The sequence below is a fragment of the Lepidochelys olivacea genome (assembly GCF_965140295.1).
Source record: "Lepidochelys olivacea isolate rLepOli2 genome assembly, chromosome: 4".
In the NCBI taxonomy this organism is placed as follows: Eukaryota; Metazoa; Chordata; order Testudines; family Cheloniidae; genus Lepidochelys; species Lepidochelys olivacea.
This window is the reverse complement of record NC_140414.1, coordinates 69606617-69628692: the sequence shown is the minus strand read 5'-3', so window position 1 is coordinate 69628692 and position 22076 is coordinate 69606617. Positions and strand designations below refer to the sequence as shown.

Below are 22076 nucleotides of genomic sequence, written 5' to 3'. Positions count from 1 at the left end.
CTTACAGGTTTGTCTACATCATAGAAGGGTGGCTGTATATATATTATCATTTAATTATAATATATATTTATATTATTATACTTATATTAATTTATATTATTAATTTATATATATATATATATATATATATATATATATATATATATATATATATATATATAAAATTAAAACACACACACACACCACAAAGAGACAGAGAGAGGGACACAGACAAAAAACCCAACAAAAACAAAAAAACAACCCCCCTCTCCACCACCACTCCCTCAGCACGGACAGCATAATCCATAGCCAGCATGGAGATGAATGCCAGGAAATCCTGGAACAGATGAGTTAAGTGATAACTGCAGACGGATATAGTGTCAAACCCACAATTTTCTCTAGTTTTAGCCAGAGATGTGATTTGTTCCTCTTGTTTGTTTTAAGACAGTTTGACTGTTCTGCACAGAACATTCTCCTTAACCCTTTCTTGTAAGGAGGGCTGTTGATGAATTGTCCTATAAAGAATACTGAAACTTTAAGGCTTGTGAAGAAGCTAGAGGCATGTAACCAGTTCTAGGACACAGCATTAGGGATCTTCTGCTGCATCAGCCTAAACTCAGTTGTTTGAGAGTCTTTTTGAATTGCAGAAGAAATCACAACAACGCTTGCTGCTGGATTTAGGTCCAGTTTGCCCCCAAGTACATGGGGCCCTGACTACATTCAGACACCAAGTTGTGAAATTAGAGGGATTTCCATTCCATTTTAAATAAAGGCTTAGCATCTGACCTATGAAGTTGTATGTTTCTTTTAAAAGAAATTTATTAAGTCCAAGCGTACAATACAGAGACAGGTATTTCATCTTGTATTGCAATACACAAACTATAGAGAGTTTTAAACAATAAGAAGTTTTATAAATACCTGTACAGTGTTTAATAAAAATTGTCATCTTACACCAAGATGCCAAAATGTTGCTTGCAACCCAAGAAATTAGTCAGTATTTTGGAATTCGCTGAAAGTATCTGCACAAAAACATGCAAGGCTAACTACATCAAAAAGACTGGTGGGTACCTTGAAATTTAGAGGTCAGCTCTTCACATGTGGAAAACATACTGCCGATTTAAGATTTTTTTCTCTAAAGGTTACCAAGAAGTATATGGCTAAATGGACAAGTGTCAAACATTGGCAACTCTTTTTTGACTGTAGTAAGGGACTTCAGTATAGCTAGAGATAAAATCTCAAATTCTTACTTCCTGCTGACTAAAAATTTGTCAGGACAGCTGGTCAAATCTGTTTCACATCATTGTTATTTTAATATTTCACTAATGAAAAATAAAAACCCACTGTTGCACTCAAATATCTAGCAGACATACCAACACCCCATTTTAATACAAATATTGTGTTGTTCCTTTACACCACTGGAACTAAGTTTAACTCGTAGGTGCAGATTACCCTTGAGACATTTCATCCAGCGGTTTATTTTACTTAAAAAAAAAAAAAAATCAGATAGATAAAGTGTGAGCAATAATTTGTACCTGTAAGTGAAACAATGGATTGACTAAGTATTTAAGAACCAAATGCCAGTTTCAAATTTGAAAATTCTACTTCCTATTTTCCACCCTGTTAAACCATTAACTAGTGAATAGTTTTTACCATTAAGATCAGCCCTAGATAGGTATTTTGAGTTATGCCATTTTAATGGCAATATTGCTTGATTTAGCTAGAAAAAGAACAAATTTTACTGCATAAAATACTTGTATAATTTTCTCCTCAAAGTATTTCCTGTGGCACACCAATAAAATTACATGTGGGATGTTTTGAATAGAAGGAAATTGGCTCTTGGAAAATTTCTGGAGGTAAACAACTGTTCGATCTGGTCAGGGAATAGATAGATTTAACTGCACGCTGGAGTCTCCTAAGCACTAGACTTTTATTGATTGAGTTACTCCCCTACACTGGGGCTTGCAACCATGTCCAAAACTGCTTTAAAGCACAACTGTATCAAATATGGTTGTGGTCACATACAGGTTTTATAGGTTGGGTTGCCAGCCCTCCAGGATTGTCATGGAGTCTCCGATTAAAGATGTGATGAAATCTTCAGGAATACACTCAACCAAAATCGGTAACCCTACTTATAGGTCCTGGCTTGATGGGTAAAAGGGTGTGTTTTCCTAATTGTGTTAGCTTGACATGTTTGAAGAGCTCTCTTAATGCTTGTTAAGACACAGGTTGAAACATCTGAAGGTGTGTTGGTTGGCTGTGATGCAAGCTTTCTCCCAGGCTAAAAAACAGGGCAGCTAAAACACAGCTTCAAATATGTTAGCTTAATGCGATTAAAAAGCCATCTTAATGCTTGTTAAGATGCAAGATAACTCAATTGAACTAACATGATGGAAACCCCCACACCATTTTTACCAGTCATGATAAAGCCAAAGTGTTATATTAATGTGTATAAAATGGCCTGGCTGCGTTCACAACCTAAGCTATAAACATAGTTCAATCTAATTTACTGTTAAATAGTTCTTTCAGGAATTCATAACTGTGTTAGCTGCTCCAGTCCTTCTGACTCCCAATTTCCCCTGAGATCCGTGATCTCGGACACAATTTTCCCAATACTTTCTCCCTGTGCATCAGCTGCCCCAGGAGACAGTGCAAGAAGGAACCAGGCAGTTAGCCATAACATACAAGCAACTTTTTGTGATACTCTATATCCAGGACTGTAAAATGAAGAGATCACCTGAGTGTTCAGAGTCCAAGATGATGACAGATCTCTGTTTGAAATCTGGAGCAACAAGTTCATCTAAACCAAAGATAGCCTGGCAAAACACAGACAGTGGGTTTAATGCAAACAAATAACTGTGAATCATCCAATAAAGAGAAAGAGGGTCAGGAAGAGATTAAATGTAACAGTACTTTGTATTTCTATAATTATTTCAAACCAGAAGTCTAAGCATTTCACAAATATTGCTTTAACCTCACTACATCCTTGTTAGGCAAGTAACTACAGTGGAACTCACAGGTTGTTTACAGGGGTGTTGTGAGACTGATTTCATTAATATTTCTGTGTACCTTCCTCGACCATGCTGGGCAGAAGGAGATATAGAAATGTAATGTTAGCACTTTGTGAAAGTACACAGCAGTGAGAGTTGACTCAGTTTCACAACGCTCACAGCATAGGTTTCATTTCACTGTAAGTCTTCTACGCTGGGCAAAACAGGAATTGCCACTGATGGTAGTAGAAATACCCATAAAACACTGCATTTAATATCCTGGGACCAACATAGCTACAACACTGCATACATAAAAAACATCCTGTCTACATACTAAAACGGTCTTATAAATACCCAAGAAATTTGTTGCTTTATAGCTCACGTCAAGATGCCCCAGTACAGTCCATAATAGTACCCCTACCCCCAGTGCAGATGAGAAGACAAGTTATTGCAGCTGAAGCAGTAAATCTAGTCCTCCCAACTCCATCCCACAATACAGTGCTTCTCTTCTCAGTCTGTACTAAGGTATATCTTGCAACTTTTCTCTGCACCTCTGAAAAGAGCTGAGTGTGATTAACTGGTGCAGACAATTATTGACATTGCATACTTCCATCAGTTCTAATCTGGTCATTTGCAAAGATAATTCTAAAAAAAGTCAGGAAAATGACATTTTTCACAAAAGTTTTAAAAAAAAATTGTCAAGAATTCCAGGAATAAGAGCTACACATGTCCACTCAGCTCTTATGTGGGGAAAAAAAAACACAGAATCCCAAGATTTCTTCCAAGGTTGGAACTGAAGTAGAGATGGGGGGAAGATGGAGGGAAAGAAGAGCAAGACAGTCAGTACTCCTGTAGTAAGTCTGAAAAAGTCAAATCTCTGAAGGCTCTTGCTCAGTAGTGAAGAGGGTGGGAAGGAAATCAAAACAGCTTTACAGAGAGATATAAAGACGCGGTACTGCACCTACAAGGGTGAAGAGCCAGAGGACGTGCTTTTTCAGACATCCCCAGACTGGGAGCTCAATTTCTGTCTACAAGTACCTTACTCTTCATCACTTCCTTATTAGGTTATTTTCTGAGTGAATTGTTTGCAATAATCTCCATGAACTGAACTACTCTGCAGCTGCCATTACATGAGACAAATGAAGGTCTTGTATTGTACTTTATCTGTCAGTAAGCAAGACCACAACCTAGAAAGTCTCTTCACCTAGTGCTCACTGCTCCCACCTGGATAATTTGGCCTTGGGCTTCATCTCACTTTCCGCAATGGCTACCATGAGTGGTCTCTTCAAAAGCTATTTCTAAACCCTTGTAGGGATTTAGGGCTAGTTTTTTTGTTTGTTTGTTTTTTAAAAAGATCCTTATTTAGACACCCAGTGGCATTTCTGGCTACTGTTGCTACCTGGATATCTATGAACAGCAAGGAGCCCAGGTGAAACTCAGTTAGATTATAGGAATCTATTGAAGTGAACAGAGACAAAATAGAACAAACATACAAGTGCCACTCAACAAACTTCACTACTGCTTTCGTTCCCTTTACAAAGAGTGGAATATTGCCAGGCTTGCAATACAGTGCAGTGAAGTAGTGCTTAGCGAATGGGATCTCCCCAAGCATTTCACCACTATGACCAAAGGAATTACTTGTTGCAACTGCCAAGTGAATGATATCACACACCAAAGCTAACAAACAGTTACCAGCTAGAGATCCTGCACAGTTATAATACAGCATCCGTTCCATTATGGACACCAGAAGCACCAGTGAATATTTAAAGCTGAACTATTGGCCTGTTTGCCAGTTTCAAATCCAGCTGAAACATGATCTCATCTTTTACAGCATACATGTTAAATGAAATTATATCCTCTTTTACAACATCCTTTCACTCAATCTCCCAACAAAGATTTTATGGAAGTCATGAAGCAGAGACCACACATTTACCAACCTAAATGTAATCCAGAAAGAGTCTGATTTATTTTGCTTTACGCATTCTGACATGTCGTGTAAACTGTTAGCTTCACACTTCCCCCCCCTCCCTTAGTTAGAATTTTTACACAACCTCAGCCCTCAGCTTCCTGAAGACAGTTTCAGTCTCTAGAGCTGAAAGATGCAGAACAGCATTAATATGAAATCCTGTTGTAGAGCCAGAACAGAATTACAATTGCCATGACAATTAAAGCATGATCAATTTATCCAAAGCCAAAGAGTCATTCATTTCTCTAGAGCCACTACCCACCCACACACAAATGTTTCACTTGAGTAATTAGTTCAAATATATGAGCAGTAGAAAATTCTAACTGAATACATTACATTATTGTAGGAAGCTCCCCTACTGTAGTCCCCAAGATCTGCATTTCTAGTGTCTGACTTTCTTAATGGACTTTTTACTGAACACAGGGAGCCAGGAGCTTCCCAGACTCTCTAGTATCAGCTGCATAGCTTATTCTTTGAAGTGCAGTAACAGCCAGTATTAAAGGCTCCGAGGAACATTTGGGATTTAAACTATACAAAAGTATGAATGTTTTCTCTCACACACAAGAACAATTAGGATTTCTTAGAATGTTACCAACAAACTACAGCCATCAAATGCTTCTCAGCTGAAAGTAGTATATACACATTTTTTAAGTTATGAAATTAGTCATATTTTTAATGTTATGTATACTGCATTTTCCCCTTGACAGAAACTGAACATGCTTGAGAAAGTCATCTATTGGTAGCAAGAACAACTTCCCATGGTAAGAGGTGAGGATGTCTCATCATTTTCTGTAGAATTTAAACTTTCATTTATTAAAAAAAAAAAACAAAAAAAACCCCAGAAGTTTCTTGCCTTTATAGATCCAAAGATAATTTCCCAAAATGTGAGTCATACAGTATTGTTTCCCAAGTGTAGACAGACAATTTAGAAAATGAGAATGGCCATACTGGGTCAGACCAATCTAGCCCAGTACCCCATCTTCCGACAGTGGCCGGTGCCAGATGCTTCAGAGGGAATGAACAGAACAGGGCAATTTATTGAGGGATCAATCCCCTGTTGTCCAGTCCTGGCTTCTAGCAGTCAGAGGTTTAGGGACACCCAGAGCATGGGGTTGCATCTCGGGCCATCTTGGCTAATAGTCATTGATGGACCTATCACCCACGAATGTATTTAATCTCTTTTGAACCCAGTTATACTTCTGGCTTTCACACATCCCCTGGCAATGAATTGAACAGGCTGACTGTATGTTGTATGAAGAAGTATTTCTTTTGTTTGTTTTAAACCTGCTGCCTATTCATTTCATTGGGCGACCCCTGGTTCTTGCGTTACATGAAGGGGAAAATAATACTTCCATATTTATCTTCTCCACACCATTCAAGATTTTACAGACCTCTATCACATCTTCCCTGAGTCATCTCTTTTCTAAGAGTCCCGGTTTGTTTTTCTCTCTCCTCATTTGGAAGCTTTTCCATAGCCCTAATCTTTTTTGTTGCCTTTCTCAGTACTTTTTCCAATTCTAATATCTCTTTTTTGAGATGGGGCGACCAGAACTGAACACAGTATTCAAGGTGGATTTATACAGTGGCATTAAGATATTTTCTGTCTTGTTTTCTATCCGTTTCCCAATGGTTTCTAACATGGTTAGCTTTTTTTGAGTGTTACTGCACATTGAATAGATATTTTCATGGAGTCATCAAGGATAGTTCTAAGACCTCTTTTGAGTGGTAACAGCTAATTTAGACCCCACCAGTTTGTATGTATAGTTGGATTATGTTTTCCAATGTGCCCTACTTTGCATTTATCAACACTGAATTTCATCTGCCATTTCCTTGCCCAGTCACCCAACTGTATGAGACCCTTTCATAACTCTGCGCTGTCTGCTTTGGACTTAACTATTTTGAGTAATTTTGTATTATCTTCAAACTTTGCCACCTCACTGTTTACCTCTTTTTTCAGATCATTTATGAATATGCTGAACAGCACTACTCCCAGTACAGATCCCTGGGAATCCCCACTATTTGCCTCTCTCTATTGTGAAAACAAACTTTATTTCTACCCTTTGTTTCCTATCTTTTAACCAGTTACTCATCCATGAGAGGACCTTCCCTCTTATCCTATGACTCTTTACTTTGCTTAAGAGTCTTTGGTGGGAGGCTTTATCAAAGGCTTTCTGAAAATCCAAGTACACTATATCCACTGGATCATCCTTGTCCACATGTTTGTTGACTCCCTCCAATAATTTTAATAGATTTGTGAAGGAAAATCATGCCACACCAAAGCTTTTTCCCCAACATATCAGGTTCATCTATGTTTCTGATAATTCTGTTCTTTACTATAATTTCAGCCGATTTGCTTGGTACTGAAGTTAGACTTACTGGACTGTAATTTTTATGATTGCCACTGGAGACTTTTTTTTTAAATCAGCATTATATTAGGTTTCAGAGTGGTAGCCGTGTTAGTCTGTATCAGCAAAAAGAACGAGGAGTACTTGTGGCACCTTAAAGACTAACAAATTTATTTGGGCATAAGATTTCGTGGGTGAAACCCACTTCATCAGATGCATGCACTGGAAAATACAGTAGGAATATATACACACAAACACACATATATATACACACACACACACAGAGAACATGAAAAAATGGGGGTTGCCATACTAACTCTAACGAGAGTAATCAATCAAGGTGAGCTATTATCAGCAGGAGAAAAAAAAACTTTTGTAGGGATAATCAGGATGGCCCATTTCACACAGTTGACAAGAAGGTGTGAGTAACAGTAGAGGAAAAATTAGCATGGGGATGTAGGATGTAGAAGCCCTCTACACCAATATTCCACACAAAGATGGACTACAAGCCATCAGGAACAGTGTCCCTGATAATATCACAGCAAACCTGGTCGCTGAACTTTGTCCTCACTCACAACTATTTCACATTTGGGAACAATATATACCTTCAAGTCAGCAGCACTGCTATGGGTACCCACATGGCTCCACAGTATGCCAACGTTTTTATGGCTGACTTAGAACAACGCTTCCTCAGCTCTTGTCCCCTAATGCCCCTACTCTACTTGCGCTATATTGATGAAGATGTCATCATCTGGACCCATGGAAAAGCCGCCCTTGAGGAATTCCACCATGATTTCAACTATTTCCATCCCACCATCAACCTCAGCCTAGACCAGTCCACACAAGAAATCCACTTCCTGGACACTACAGTGCTAATAAGCGATGGTCACATAAACACCACCCTATACCGGAAACCTACTGATCACTATACTTACCTACATGCCTCCAGGTTTCATCCAGACCACATCACACGTTCCATTGTCTACAGCCAAGCTCTAAGATACAACTGCATTTGCTCCAATCCCTCAGACAGAGGCAAACACCTACAAGATCTCTATCAAACATTCTTACAACTACAATACCCACCCTGCTGAAGTGAAGAAACAGATTGACAGAGCCAGAAGAGTACCCAGAAGTCACCTACTACAGGACAGGCCCAACAAAGAAAATAACAGAACGCCACTAGCCGTCACCTTCAGCCCCCAACTAAAACCTCTCCAGCACATCATCAAGGATCTACAACCTATTCTGAAGGACGATCCCTCACTCTTACAGATCTTGGGAGAGAGGCCAATCCTCGCTTACAGACAGCCCCCAACCTGAAGCAAATGCTCACCAGCAACCACACAACAAAAACACCAACCCAGGAACCTATCCTTGCAACAAAGCCCATTGCCAACTCTGTCCACATATCTATTTAAGGGACATCATCATAGGACCTAATCACATCAGCCACACCATCAAGGGCTTGTTCACCTGCACATCTACCAGTGTGATATATGCCAGCAATGCCCCTCTGCCACGTACATTGGCCAAACTGGACAGTCTCTACGCAAAAGAATAAATGGACACAAATCAGACATCAAGAATTATAACATTCAAAAACCAGCGGAGAACACTTCCAACCTCTCTGGACACTCAATTTCAGATCTAAAAGTCACAATTCTTCAACAAAAAAAAACTTCAAAAACAGACTCCTGCAGTTTCTTATTGAACTTGAATGAATTTGCAAACTGGACACCATTAAATTAACTTGACTAAAGACTGGGAGTGGATGAGTCATTACACAAACTAAAAACTATTTCCCCATGCTAATTTTTCCCCTACTATTACTCACACCTTCTTGTCAACTGTTTGAAATGGGCTATCCTGATTATCACTAAAAAAGTTTTTTTTCTCCTGCTGATAATAGCCCACCTTAATTGACTACTCTCGTTAGCGTTGGTATGGCAACCCCCATTTTTTCATGTTGTGTGTGTGTGTATATATATATATTCCTACTGTATTTTCCAGTGCATGCATCTGATGAAGTGGGTTTCGCCCAAGAAAGCTTATGCCCAAATAAATTTGTTAGTCTATAAGGTGCCACAAATACGCCTTGTTCTTTTAGCATTATATTAGGTATCTGCCAGTCATCTGGTACAAAGGGTGATTTTAGTTCACAAAATCTTAGCATTTAGACTTCTAGCGTTTGTATACAAGCATTTATAAAGTCTGTCAATTTTTAGTTGTTTGCCTTCATGTAATATAAATGAAGGGGACTCTGTTGTTTGACTGTTTCTCTTCAGTTCCTACCTAAACTTTATCAACTTCTATCCTCTTTACTAAGATATAGAGTTTTCCCTTTAATAAATCCTCCCCTAAGGGATGTCTCTCTCTGAACCGCGTGCTCCTCCATACCTGTTGACTCTTTCCCAGCCCCTAGTTTAAAACCTCCTCTATGATCTTTTTAATTTTACATGCCAACAATCTGGCTCCGTTTTGGTTTAGGTATAGCCCAGGGGCGGTCAAACTTATTGACCCTCTGAGCTACATATGACAATCTTCAGAAGTTCAAGAGCTGGTGTGCGCCTGCTCAGGTTTCAGCCCCGTGGGAAGTGCCTGCCGGGGCTTGGGGCTTCAGCCCCGCAGGGAGGGCTGTCTTGGGGCACGTGAAATCATGTGCCCGCCAATTTTTGCCAGGGTTTGTTGGCCGCACTCAGTCACATGGTGTCACTGGGCCTCCTCCCTGCATGGCAGTTGCTGGAGCTGGCAAGCTGTGGCTCCGGGGAGAGGCAGAGGCAAACAGCTGGGAGTTACAAGTAGAGCCGCTGCTTTTGCTGCTGCCTCTCCCTTTGGAGGTAAAGCAGCAGCCCCTCCCTGCGGTTCCAGGTGTTAGTTCTGCATGGAGAGGCCATGGCAAACACCTAGGAACAGCAAGAAGGGGCTGCTGAGTGTAAGAAGGGAGGTCTGGGGGTGTGTGACTCAAGCTGTTGGGGGAGGCAAACCTTTAAATTGTGTTTTCCCCTCCTCCCCCCAGCAGGCAGCAGTCATCTCTGGCAGAAGCCCCTAGCCCCACCACCCCACTGCAGAAGCCCTGAGCTCCCCCACCATTGGATAGGTGGAAAATGGGGGGACGATGACATGGGGGGGCCCCACGAGCTGCACTTTAACTGTAAAAGAGCTGCATGGGGCTCACAAGCCACGGTTTGGCTACCCCTGGTATAGCCCATACTGTATAAGCTCCTCCTTTCCCAAAAGGTTCCCCAATTCCTAAATCCCTCAGAGCACCACTATCTCATTCACACACTGAGACCCTGCAGTTCTACCTGTCTTACTGGCCCTGTACCTTAGACTGGATGCATTTCAGAGAATGCTACCATGGAGATCTTGGATTTTAATCTCTTACCTAGCAGACTAAATTTGGCCTCCAGGACCTCTCTCCTATCTTTCCCTATGTCATTCATACCTACATGTACCTCAACCACCGGCTCCTCCCCAGCACCACACATAAACCTGTCTAGATGTCTTGAGAGGCCTGCAACCAGCAGGCAATTCATCATTCGGTTCTCCCAGTCATCACAAACTCAACTATCTATATTTCTAAAAATTGAATCCACCATTACTATTACCTGCATCTTCCTAATACCATAAGTCCCCTCCTCCAGAGAAGTATTGTCAGTGCAAGAGGATGACATAATACTATGACATCATCTGGAAAGAGAGTCCCAATAAAGGGAATAATTTCCCTCTGCTCCAGTTTGATGTTCTCCTTCATCCGCCTTAATAGTGTAGAGGCTTTCAGACTAGGGGTGGACATGCTCTGTTGTGTCCTGGAAAGTCTTATGCATGTACTCCTCTATCTCCCTGAGCTCCTCCAGTTCAGCCACTCTGGTCTCCAGAGCCTGCACTTGGTCACTGAGGGCCATGATCTTCTTGCACTGAATGCACACATTTACTCCTTCTCATTACACAAGAACTAGGGGTCACCAAATGAAATTAACAGGCAACAGGTTTAAAACAAACAAAAGGAAGTATTTTTTCATTCAATGCACTGTCAACCTGTGGAACTCCTTGCCAGAGGATTTTGTGAAGGCCAAGACTATAACAGGATTCAAAAACGAACTAGGTAAGTTCATGGAGGATAGGTCCTTCAATGGCTATTAGCCAGGATGGGTAGGGATGGTGTCCCTAGCCTCTGTTTGCCAGCAGCTGGGAATGGGTGACAAGGGATGGATCACTTGGTGATTACCTGTTCTGTTCATTCCCTTGGAGGTACCTGGCATTGGCCACTGTTGGAAGACAAGATACTGGGCTAGATGGACCTTTGGTCTGACCCAGTATGGCCGTTCTTATGTCACCTGCCCACAAGGCAGGTAAACATACATGCATTCACTGCCATAAACAATTTCAGGTGCTCTGCTTGTTCATCACTTTCTCAGCAGTAGAGTGAAGGTAACAAGACTCTAGTCAGTTTCATGGCTGAAACCCTGTGGAAAGAGGTGAAATTTACAAATATTGTATCAATTTTACAGCATCTGCTTAGGAGCGCCAGGAGAAACTGTAAAGACAGACACAGGAATGTAAGGGTCAGAGACTGGAGGAGAGGTAAAAATAGAAAACATCCCCTTGTCTCCCCAGCCAGTTTCAGCCACATGTCCCCATTAGTACAAAGATCTTTCCCAATGAACTTTCTGCTGAATTGTGTTGAGCTAAAAGCCACCGAATCGAAGATGTACCTCCAGAATATTTAGTGTTGGCTGTCACAGCTCATCCTTTGAAATTCAGTAGCAGATGACATTAAGGGTTTTCAGGAAGGCTGGGATTTGAGGGTTCAGTTAAAAAAAAGCAAAGACCCACATTAAATGAAGAAGTGTGGGTTGTGTACAGGAATAGAACTGTGAACCATGCATTACCAGCATACATTCATTTAAGAATGGGAGTGTTGAGGATTTAAATATTCCATGGGGGGAGGGGGGAGGGATGAAGGAGAGAGAGAGAGAGAGAGAAATAGGTATATAACCCCAGAACATAATAAAAAAAGATAGAAGTGAAAACCAAAAAAATAATTGGGGGACAGGAGAAGAGATAGAACTGCAGAACAAGTGCATACAATCCTAAAAGGCATAATATATGAATAATTTGTTAATAAAAAGTTAGAGTTTTCTGAATTTAACACAATATTTCAATATTCTAAACTGAAATTCAGTAGCCTCAAAAAAACCCCAGTATAGTAAATAAAATAAAATAAATAATACCTTACTACTGGCACCGATGCTGCAAGGAGCTCCATGCTGACAGGCTCCTATTGACTTCAGTTGGACTCTGTGCAGGAGTCTGCCCACCTGGAGCTCCTTGCAGGATCAGGACCGTAAACGTAGACCTGGGGACATTTTAATTAAAATTAAATCCCTGCAAATGGATTTGCACCTTAATTGGTTTTTGTACTTTTGGTCCAAAGCAATATACATTAAGGCATAAATTTTAAATTAAGAATAATTCTGGACAAGTACATAACACATGCTTTCACTCTTTTCCATGCCTCCCAGTACCACAAGGCTTTTGTCTGCATTATGATTTAAGGTACAATGAATTCTGGGCCTGGCCATTTTAAGTCTTCCCAATCCACTAGCAACACTCTAGAAATAATGTGGCAATAATGTTAGATTGCCAGTGATTCATAACATTTACAGCAATCACTTTAGACTCTGGATATATAATTCAGATCTGACATTACCCAATGTTGGCTCTGATCCTGCAATTTGTTTCAAGCGGATGACATTTGATTCAAGCAGAGCACCTCTGATGTCAAAGAGAGGTTCTATGTTGGTGATCCCCTGTGCTTGCATTAAGTCACTTGTTGAATAGGATCTTTTTGTTTGTTTGTTTTTACTCCTAGTCTCACTTCTCACAGCATTCTTAGCATTTCAGGAAGTGAAAGTCAGGAATCTTATCCATTTCTATATGCTATCTACTCACAAGACCAAGCGAGTCATGGTGAGTAGTCACGTGAAGATTTGGATGGACACAGACGCAATACCATTTACTTCACTTGCCATGGCTACCCTGGTCTTGTGACCAGATAAGATATAGAAAAAGGATCCAGAATCTTGTCACTTAAATAACCCATACGGACCATATTCTAAGCAAGTTGTTCATTTTTTTTAACGCCATCACCAAATCAGGATTACACATCCAAGCCTCTAAAGGAATCCCGATACGTTTCATGTGCAAAAGTTCATGAAATCATAAGCACCTAAAGCAGTGGAAGGCATGCAGCTGTTCCACACACACAATCAGAGGAAACAAAAGATGAAACCCTGAATTCAAGGTACTCAAGGTAAGATACATTTCAACTCATATTTTAAAAAGAAGAGATGTTAATTCAAATTACGCAAGTAATAAGACACAAACACTAAGAAAGATGAAGGCAGAATGTTTCCTGTATTATTTTATTTGGAGGCTGGTATTAAAAACTATAGCAGTTTATGCATATGAGGAGATTTGAAATCCAGACAAAATGGCTGAGACATCAAAGAGAAGAAAAAGAAGCAGAAGACAGCAGAGAGAAAGCAGCTATATGGGAACAATAATTTTCACCTGGTTCTCTGCCCCCACTACTCTTTTGCATGTGTTTTCCTGCACTATTTAAGTGTAGTAGTAGAAGTGACATCAAACCATTTTGTTTAACTCGGGAACACATTATATTCCCAATTTTTAATTAATCTGGTCCACACTGAGACTCAATAACTGTCAGTTTTGCTGCCCACTCAATCATATTCATAGTTACAGCACCTGTGGCCATGCTACTTACAGCAGTTGTAACTTGCTCAAAAGTCTGGAGATTTTAAGGACAATCCTGAAGGACTGAGAAACACTCTAGATAGAAGACTGAAGATTAGGCTGTTATGTCTGATACCGATTACACTGAAAAATCCAGAGAATAAAGGTTATAGACCTTCTTTCACAGTGAGGAAAGATGGTCTGGGGCAGATGTCCAAACTGTGAGTGACCACACCCCAAGATCCATCACAGTTAAAGCTCATTTACCCAATGTAAGACCCTGAAAGGTAGCTAGCACCGGAACTCAGACATCCACACAGAACAGGGTAGCACAACATTAATGCTTAACAAAATGACTTTTGTACAGAAGGCTTGTAATGAAATAGCTCCCTAACATGTGTAAGTGTCTGGTCTTGTGGAAATCTCAGCCATTTCTAAAAGCTATTTCTGCAAACCTATTAGATCAGAGGCCAATCTAAAATTGCAGAATATTCCCCAACAGAGGCACTAACTCTCTAGCTGGCTTTAAATCAAAAGTACTGAAGCAAACTATTACCAATAAGAATTATACCAAGTTCTTAAAGCGCTTCACGTTTCTAAAGCACTGTGTGAACGAGAACAGACTGATACCAGGGTGATCAAAAATGACAAAAGCTGGGGGGAGGAGGGGGTGCGCGCGCTCCGGCTGGCTCCGGGGAAATGTACACACCCCTTCGTTCCTGCGGGTGCCCCTGCACAGGGCTTCCTTTCTTGCCTCCAATAAGGCTCCCCTACCCCTTGGGTAATGTCCTTTTAGTAATATCCCTGGCATGAAGGAAACAGTTTCTCACCTAAAGGCAGGTCCTTCCTTAGGTGCCCTGCTAGGGGGAGAAGCCGAGCTGCTGCCCCTTTTGTTGAATAGCTTCTGGAGCAGAGTAGGAGCCATGCTGCTGCTTGCTGTTACCGCCGCCCGTATTCACAGGAGCCCCAGTGGGTAGCGCAAGCTCAGCTGGCTGGCGATAGTAAGAGCGGCGGGGGCAGCATCCCCGCTGCAGCGTGGCCGCCCGGCATTGCACGCAGGAGGGAACGGAGGCTACGGCTGGCTCAGCGTCCCCACTCCCAGCAAGGGAGGACACAGCCAATCATCTGACTAAACCCCTCGCCCAGAGGCGCTGACAGCTCCCTCTCGCAGGACAAGCCCCTCTCAGCCCGGAATCCTGGGATCCGAACGCGCAACATCCATGGAACGTTCTCCATTGGATACTCGGGATTCCAAGCCTTCCCCCGACACGTGGTCAAGAGCCAGAGTTAAAGGGACACGAGCCCTGTTTCCCAGTCCTCTGAGGTTGGGGTGTTTGAATAAGGGGTTGGGCGGAAGAGGAGTAAGGATAGGATTTCTGATTCTTTCCAACAAATATTTTATCAGATTTCTCTCCCTTCCCAGTTCCCAGGGAGGTTTCCTCTCAGTGAAGTAAATTATTAAAAATTATGCACAAACTGACCTAACAAAAGAGAGGGTTTTTTGTATTTGTTTTTTGTTGCTATTGAAAAATCTCTGGTTTATTGGGCGGATTTGCACATGTTCCCTAAAATCAGAGATAGCCCAAACCAAATCCCTGGATTCAAAAAGTCCATTGAATTTTGTGAATGATCAGATCCAAGCTTTGCCATTGGGCCCTTTCTCTGTAACAGAACAAGTCCAGATCCTGAATTTGGAGACTTTGGGATTATTTTTTTCTTCTAGCCCTTCTCTCTGTAACAGACTGACAGAGATCGCTGATCCAAAGACTGAGGAAATGCCAGCTTATCTGTTTATCAAGGATCCAAACTTTGGCCCTCATTTGTTGATTAGGCATATACTTAATTTTACCATTTGAGTATTCCCATTGGGACTCTGCAGGATTGGGGCCTTTGTTGCTTTGTTCATTTCTGCTTTTTCATGGTTTGTTTTGTTCACAGGTGAAATAATCTGATTACCTGATGCCACCGTTCTGTTGGGGGTTATGGTGGGAGGGTTGTTTTGGGTGGTTTTGTTTGGCACACGTCTTATTGCCCACATTCTTTTAATTACTTATCCTTCAAAAATGGGTTAGAAAGGTGTGATATACTACCTTTTTTGCATATAGCCAGCTCCACAGTCTACTACAGGAAAAGACATGGGGCTGATTTTTGGGGGGCAGTTTGGCTCAGTGTGGGCAATTGAAGTAAGCAGTCCCTGCACTTCCCCAAAGAGAGGTACTGGGCCCTGGTGCAGTCTTGCACCTTCCTCCTCTTTGCACCCATGATGAGGCCACAGGCTAATTCTTGTCCTGACTGATTTTCAGAGAGGTGAAGAGCCTTGTAGAAGGACTAGTGGTATGTGCATATGGGGTTGGGAAAAGCTTTTGAAGAGGATCCAGAAACATCTTCCCCATTTTTTGGAAACCTCATGCCGTTTAGTGCTATTCCAAAAGCAAAAACAAAGTTAAATAATACAGGAGAACCTTTTCAGAAATGTCTATATGAGCCCAAGATGAAAGTCATTGTGGCTGGCAGGGATATTTAATAGAACTGAGAGAGAAATAAGATGTTCCACAGAAAAGGAAATGAGATTTCTTTCTCTTGCCAACTAACTCTACCCCAATCAGTTCAAACTCTGTATATATACAGTTATGATATCTCAAGATACTAGGGCACATAAGCAGCTGCTCCCATAGCCAACAATAGGCACTACTTGGATGATCTTTAATGTAGGCATCTAATCCCTGAATAGTGGACTATGTCTCTTCCATAAAGTTCTCAAGCAACTTTTGCTGTTGCAAAGACTGCGGGCTCTAGTCTACATGAGGGTTGATGCTTGGTACAAAACTGGTTCACAGTGGTTTGTGTTTGTATGTGTGACAGTGACTGTCATCTCAGTTTGGTACCAACATATACAGACACTGCTGGGCCCTTTCAAACTTCCAATGGCAATTTCTGAATAATTATGAAGTAAATGAAGCTGCACACTGAGCACCGGATTGGGGACCAACTTCCACAACCATCGTGCACTGTCACATGCTTTTCAGGCAAGGTGGACAGAGTTAGGAAGTAAAGTATAAGTGGCAAGAAAGATGGGTAGCTTCTTCACATACATATAGGTGCAAAACATGAGCAAGTAAAGTGGAACAAAAAATAGGCCACTTGCTGATAAAATTTAACAGGTTGTGAAGCAGAAGGGCTTTTCCAGAGACCAGGAGAATACGTAAATAGAAATGTGATAGATTAAAAATAAACACATATCCATAGAATCTATCCAGAGTTTACTATACACCCTGTTTACTATAAGAGACTATCTGATGACACTCTTCCGTCAGAAGAGAAGCTAGTCTTTATGGAGGTAGCATCTGTGTCCCCATCAGTAAACTATGGCGCTGATAGGTTGTCACCCAAAACTTTTCGATAACTGGAGGCTTGGATAATCAAAAACCTGTTAAACTCTGCAGAGCTCCTAAGTTTCACAGGAGAGTAACTCTTCAGAACCTCCATTCCTACAAAGCTTAGGAGCTAGGTTCTGCACCTAGGACAGTGCAGGGAAGGAACCATGTCCCCTGAAATACATACCTGTCTTTCCCAGCCTGAATCCAGGCGCGTAAGAAACTTCCAGTTCTATTAGGGCTGATGCCTTTGGCTGCTGTCTCTGAATCCTGAGCACACCACTTAGGTTTCAGCTCTGCAGAGCTTCTAAACTATTCACAGTCAAAGCTAAGCTTTGCAGGATCTACGGAGGAGCTTAGGAGCTTCACAAGAGCTCAACCTATGAGTAAACTCAGAAGATACCTTTATCTTTAGTTAGTCCAGAGTTTCAATTAACCAGAGAAGTGTTTACAAAAAGCGATCTAATTGTTTGATATGGTGATGTATATTTTATAAAAGACTTTGAGGATGGGGCCATATCTTTTTATGTGTTCTCTAAAGCACATAGCACATTTTGGGCACTGTAAAAATAATGAAATACAATTTTTCTTGGCACTTCAAAAATACTGAATAAAATATGATCAATTTAGGAAATATCACCGCCACAAAGAATGTATTATATCATGCAAGCAGCTAGACAAGCTGCCAGCAGCAAAGAGCTGGGGACTGTAGAAAATAACTCCCCCCTTCCCGCTACAAAGTAGCTTACTCATTCTTGGTTGAATGGAGTATTATATAACATGCTGTTGCTGCAGCAACCTTTCCCACCCTCTTGGCTAATGTGGTAGCAAGGTGTGTTGCTATGATATAGACGAACAGTTTCACTGTCTTTTACGTAAAGAACATACCCAGTTAAAAGTGAAAGAATTTTTAAAGGGATATGATCCTCTGAAGTAATTATCTTAGCAGAGTGGTTCTGAAACACCAATGATGTATAGAATAAAGCACTTGTTCATTAACAGTCTCTAATATTAAAAATCAACAAAAAGGTTTATTAGATATGTCTTCTTTTAATCACTGCAATCTAAATATTGAATAGTGTGGTGGGGGTGGAGGAGAAAGAAACTAAGAAAATGCATAGCTGTAAAAGGTGAGCATTTATAATCTTCTGAAAGCCATCCCATCATTTATACACATTATCAGGCAGTCTCATTTTTCCTTGCACCTTTTTTTCTCTAGAGGTCAGGACATCTGAAAACGGGTAGAGGATAAATACATAACTTTCCCTTTAACCTTTTTAGCCCATCCTTCCTCTTTGAGTTTTACTCCAACATGCCATAGGTGGGTTTTCTTTTTTAAATTACCTCACAAGTTTAGGACGTACCAGATACATCTGAATTCAGTTTAATGACAGTTTCTCTAAATCCTGCTAGGAGCCAAACAACCCCCTTTGTCAGTGAACTGCAAGGCAAGATTTTCAAAGATTTTTCCTTTTTAAAATCCATCTAGAAATGTCTTTCTCTCTTTTAGCACTTGAGTTCACATGGTACTCTCCTGAACCACTACATATTTTTCAGTTAGGGTTCACTCCTGCATCCTGCTAAGTGCTCTGCCTCAATCAAATGAGACACTTAAGCATGTGCTTAACTTTAAGCATGATTAATCCTATTAAAGTCAATAAAACTACTCACATTCTTAAAGTTAAGCATGTGCTTTGCTGAACTGGGCCAGAGAGCTCAGCCTCTTGCAGAATCAAGCCCTTACAGCTTAAACTTTTCTTCCCTATGTCAAATGCAGGTTCACAGTCTAATAAAGAATAAAGGAATGAAAAAAAAATAACTATATTTAATAGACAGAAATCCTAGTGTGTAACAATTTCATCATGATCAAAGACCCGTGGAGAAGAAGAGGAAAAATGCTAGGGTTATTCCTGAACTCTGATATTTTGTACAAGTTAGCTGTACCAACCAAGACAATGAGAGAGAATCTGTCTTATACAGCTTTTTTCCCCTGAATGCTTTTTGACAAGAAAGATTAATGAAATGTTTATTATAGAGGGCATTGTGTTCTTTCATCAGTTAAAGTGATGGTGCCCAACTGTAGAGTCTGAATGTCAAGTTTTAAACAGAGTTCAACTTTATATATTCTGTACAAAATGTTATCAAGTAAAGAGAACACTAATTCCTTGAAATGTGTTTGTTTTTCTCTCGAAGTAAATACCTAGTTCCACTCTAGGAAATTCATGGTTTATATAAGACTCTTACTGGTGTGAAAAATTCAGTCACAGTTAGTATCATGCCAGCCTTCATCTCCAAAAAACTGTGTGACAGGAAGTATCACCTTTGCTCCCTTTTTCAGGATGTGGAGGCTGATATTGAAATGCTTTCCCTTTTTAATGGAAAATTAGTATAAAACAAAGGAAAAATAGACACAATATGCAAGAAAAATAAGCAAGCCAAATAGTGTCCAGATTAAATCCCTTTCACCATAATTTTGACTATCTCGCCTACAGAAAGAGATTGATTCTGCTCACACTCCAGGAGGTTCATCACAACAGTACTTCCAGTTTGCTGGGGCAGGAACTGTCCTGCTTTATGGGGCCAGTACTGGGGTCTTATGGAGGTATTTGCTGGGAGGGGAGAAAGGAAGTTTGGTGATATATTATTAGAGGAACATGCATGGCAATGTAGCAATAACACTCATAACCTCTCTCCTGAAGTGGGGGGATATGGAGGGAGCTGGGATATTGAATGGGGAACAGGGCAAAGAGCTGGTTGGGGGGGAAATATGGTCAGAAATGAGACAGAGGGGGCTGCATATTTGTTTCCCTTTGCTGAATGACTTCCCTTTGATACCTCCCATCCTCTGCATTGGGGTAGCCCTAACAGGCCTCCTACAGCTCAGAGCTCCCTAACTCTATCACAGCCACTTTCTTTCTGATGAAGTTCAAGAAATATTATGTAGGAGGTTAGACTAGTTGATCATAATAATGGTCCCTTCCAGCCCTAAAATGTATGGTCTATAATGAGGATTATTGTGATTAAATTATATATTTATATCCATCCCAAGGTCAGATTCCTTAGTTAAGGAGGGTAGAAGAGCAGGATTTTTTTTAATTGGGTTGGTTGATGTATAAATTCTACGTGATGTAAAGAGGGCTCTTCTCTGACTGATCTTATGAGACCCATCAGAGCAAGACTTCTCTTCTTCAGATGTTAGCAATAATTGACTTGCTCAGGTGGAGAAAGAGTTACACCTGGATGAGAAAGGAAGGGCAAGAGGTTGTGGACAGTGGAGGGGAAGATTTTTAATACATATTGAAAATTTTAAGTGCTTATCCAATAGAAAGACTCTGATTTACTGCAGTGAGAGTTGGATTGGTCCCTTATTGCTATACATACAGAAAATTAAGCATTTGAAGTTAAACATGGATAAAGCAGCTCAGCAAGCAAATCAGCTACTGCTTCATCTTCAAAATACTTCCAATAATTAATTTCACTAATCAACAGAGCTAATGAATATGTGCCTAGAGATGTAGTTCCTAAATTCTTATTTCAAATGAAAATAAGGCTCACAAAGGTCAATAGTTTTACTACTTGGAGACACCTTATGTCAATTTAAAATAATTATTTACTTGTAAATTTCATGTAGAATCTCATGCATTCATTTAATCAGAACATAATTCAGTATTCTTTCCAGAATCTATTTACAAATGTTCCACTATCTGTCAATGCATATAAACCGATGTCCTAAGAGGTGGTGATCATACAATCACTGTACTGAGTAAGGATGATCTTGTGGTTAAGTTACTTGACTAGACCTTCAGATATCTTAATTCAAATCCCAGATCTACCTCCAGTCTTCCTGTATGACTATGGGAAAGACATTTAATTTCTCTTTTCTTTGGTTCTCCATCTGTAAAAATAAGGGCTATAATACTTCCTTTCTACCACTCTTTGTTTGTCTTGTCTATTAAGAATCTTAGATTATAGGCTTTTTGAGGCAGTGATTGTCTTTTTCTATGTCTGTACAGCGCCTAGCACATTGTGACCTATAGACACTATGGTAATATAAATTATAGTAACGTAATAATAAAGTATTGACCACATGCTAACTGGACCCACTCCCTCCCTTCCACCAGCTAGTGAAATACTGCAGGGACTGCCTAAATGCTCTCCTGGAAGACATTGTTAATGACTCTTCCAGAGGAAAAGTTACCAGCACCTCTCAGAAAAACTTTAGTCAGACCTCTGCTCAAAAAAATCTGTTCTGCACACAAGCATGTTGGCCAACTACTGCCTGGTTGAGATCATTTCTGGGAAAGATAAATGACAAGTTGTTGCCATCATCACAAACAGCTAACCACTCACCTACCTGGACCTGAACATCACCTAGTTAGGTTTCAGCCCAGGTCGTGACATAGAAACAATATTAATTGTAATGGTCAGAGATCTCCTTAGGCCAATGGATTGAGGCCAGATATCTGATGACTCAAGGTTTTGGTGTCCTTTGAGCATGTGAAATTACTGACACAGCTGCATGACCTGGCTTAGAAAGATGGAGTTGTCTTAGACTGGTTCCACTCACTCCTTTCCAATTGTTCCCAAATGGTGAAGGATGACTGTTCTTTCTTCCAGCTGTATGGTCCTTGTGGAGCTCAATACTCTTCTGTTCAACATTTAT

General features: G+C 40.6%; 1 protein-coding gene across 2 annotated transcripts in view; it reads right to left on the bottom strand.

Annotated features, from left to right (window-relative positions):
* FNIP2 (folliculin interacting protein 2) overlaps nucleotides 1-15214 on the bottom strand; it is a gene marked incomplete at its 5' end in the record, with an annotated part of 90184 nt that extends 74970 nt beyond the window's left edge. For both annotated transcript variants that reach the window (XM_084626388.1, XM_084626389.1), the window contains one exon: nucleotides 14870-15214. In XM_084626388.1, coding sequence (XP_084482514.1) covers nucleotides 14870-14964 — 95 coding nt within the window. The remainder of the gene's footprint in view (nucleotides 1-14869) is intronic.
* Between the last annotated feature and the right edge of the window lie 6862 nt (nucleotides 15215-22076).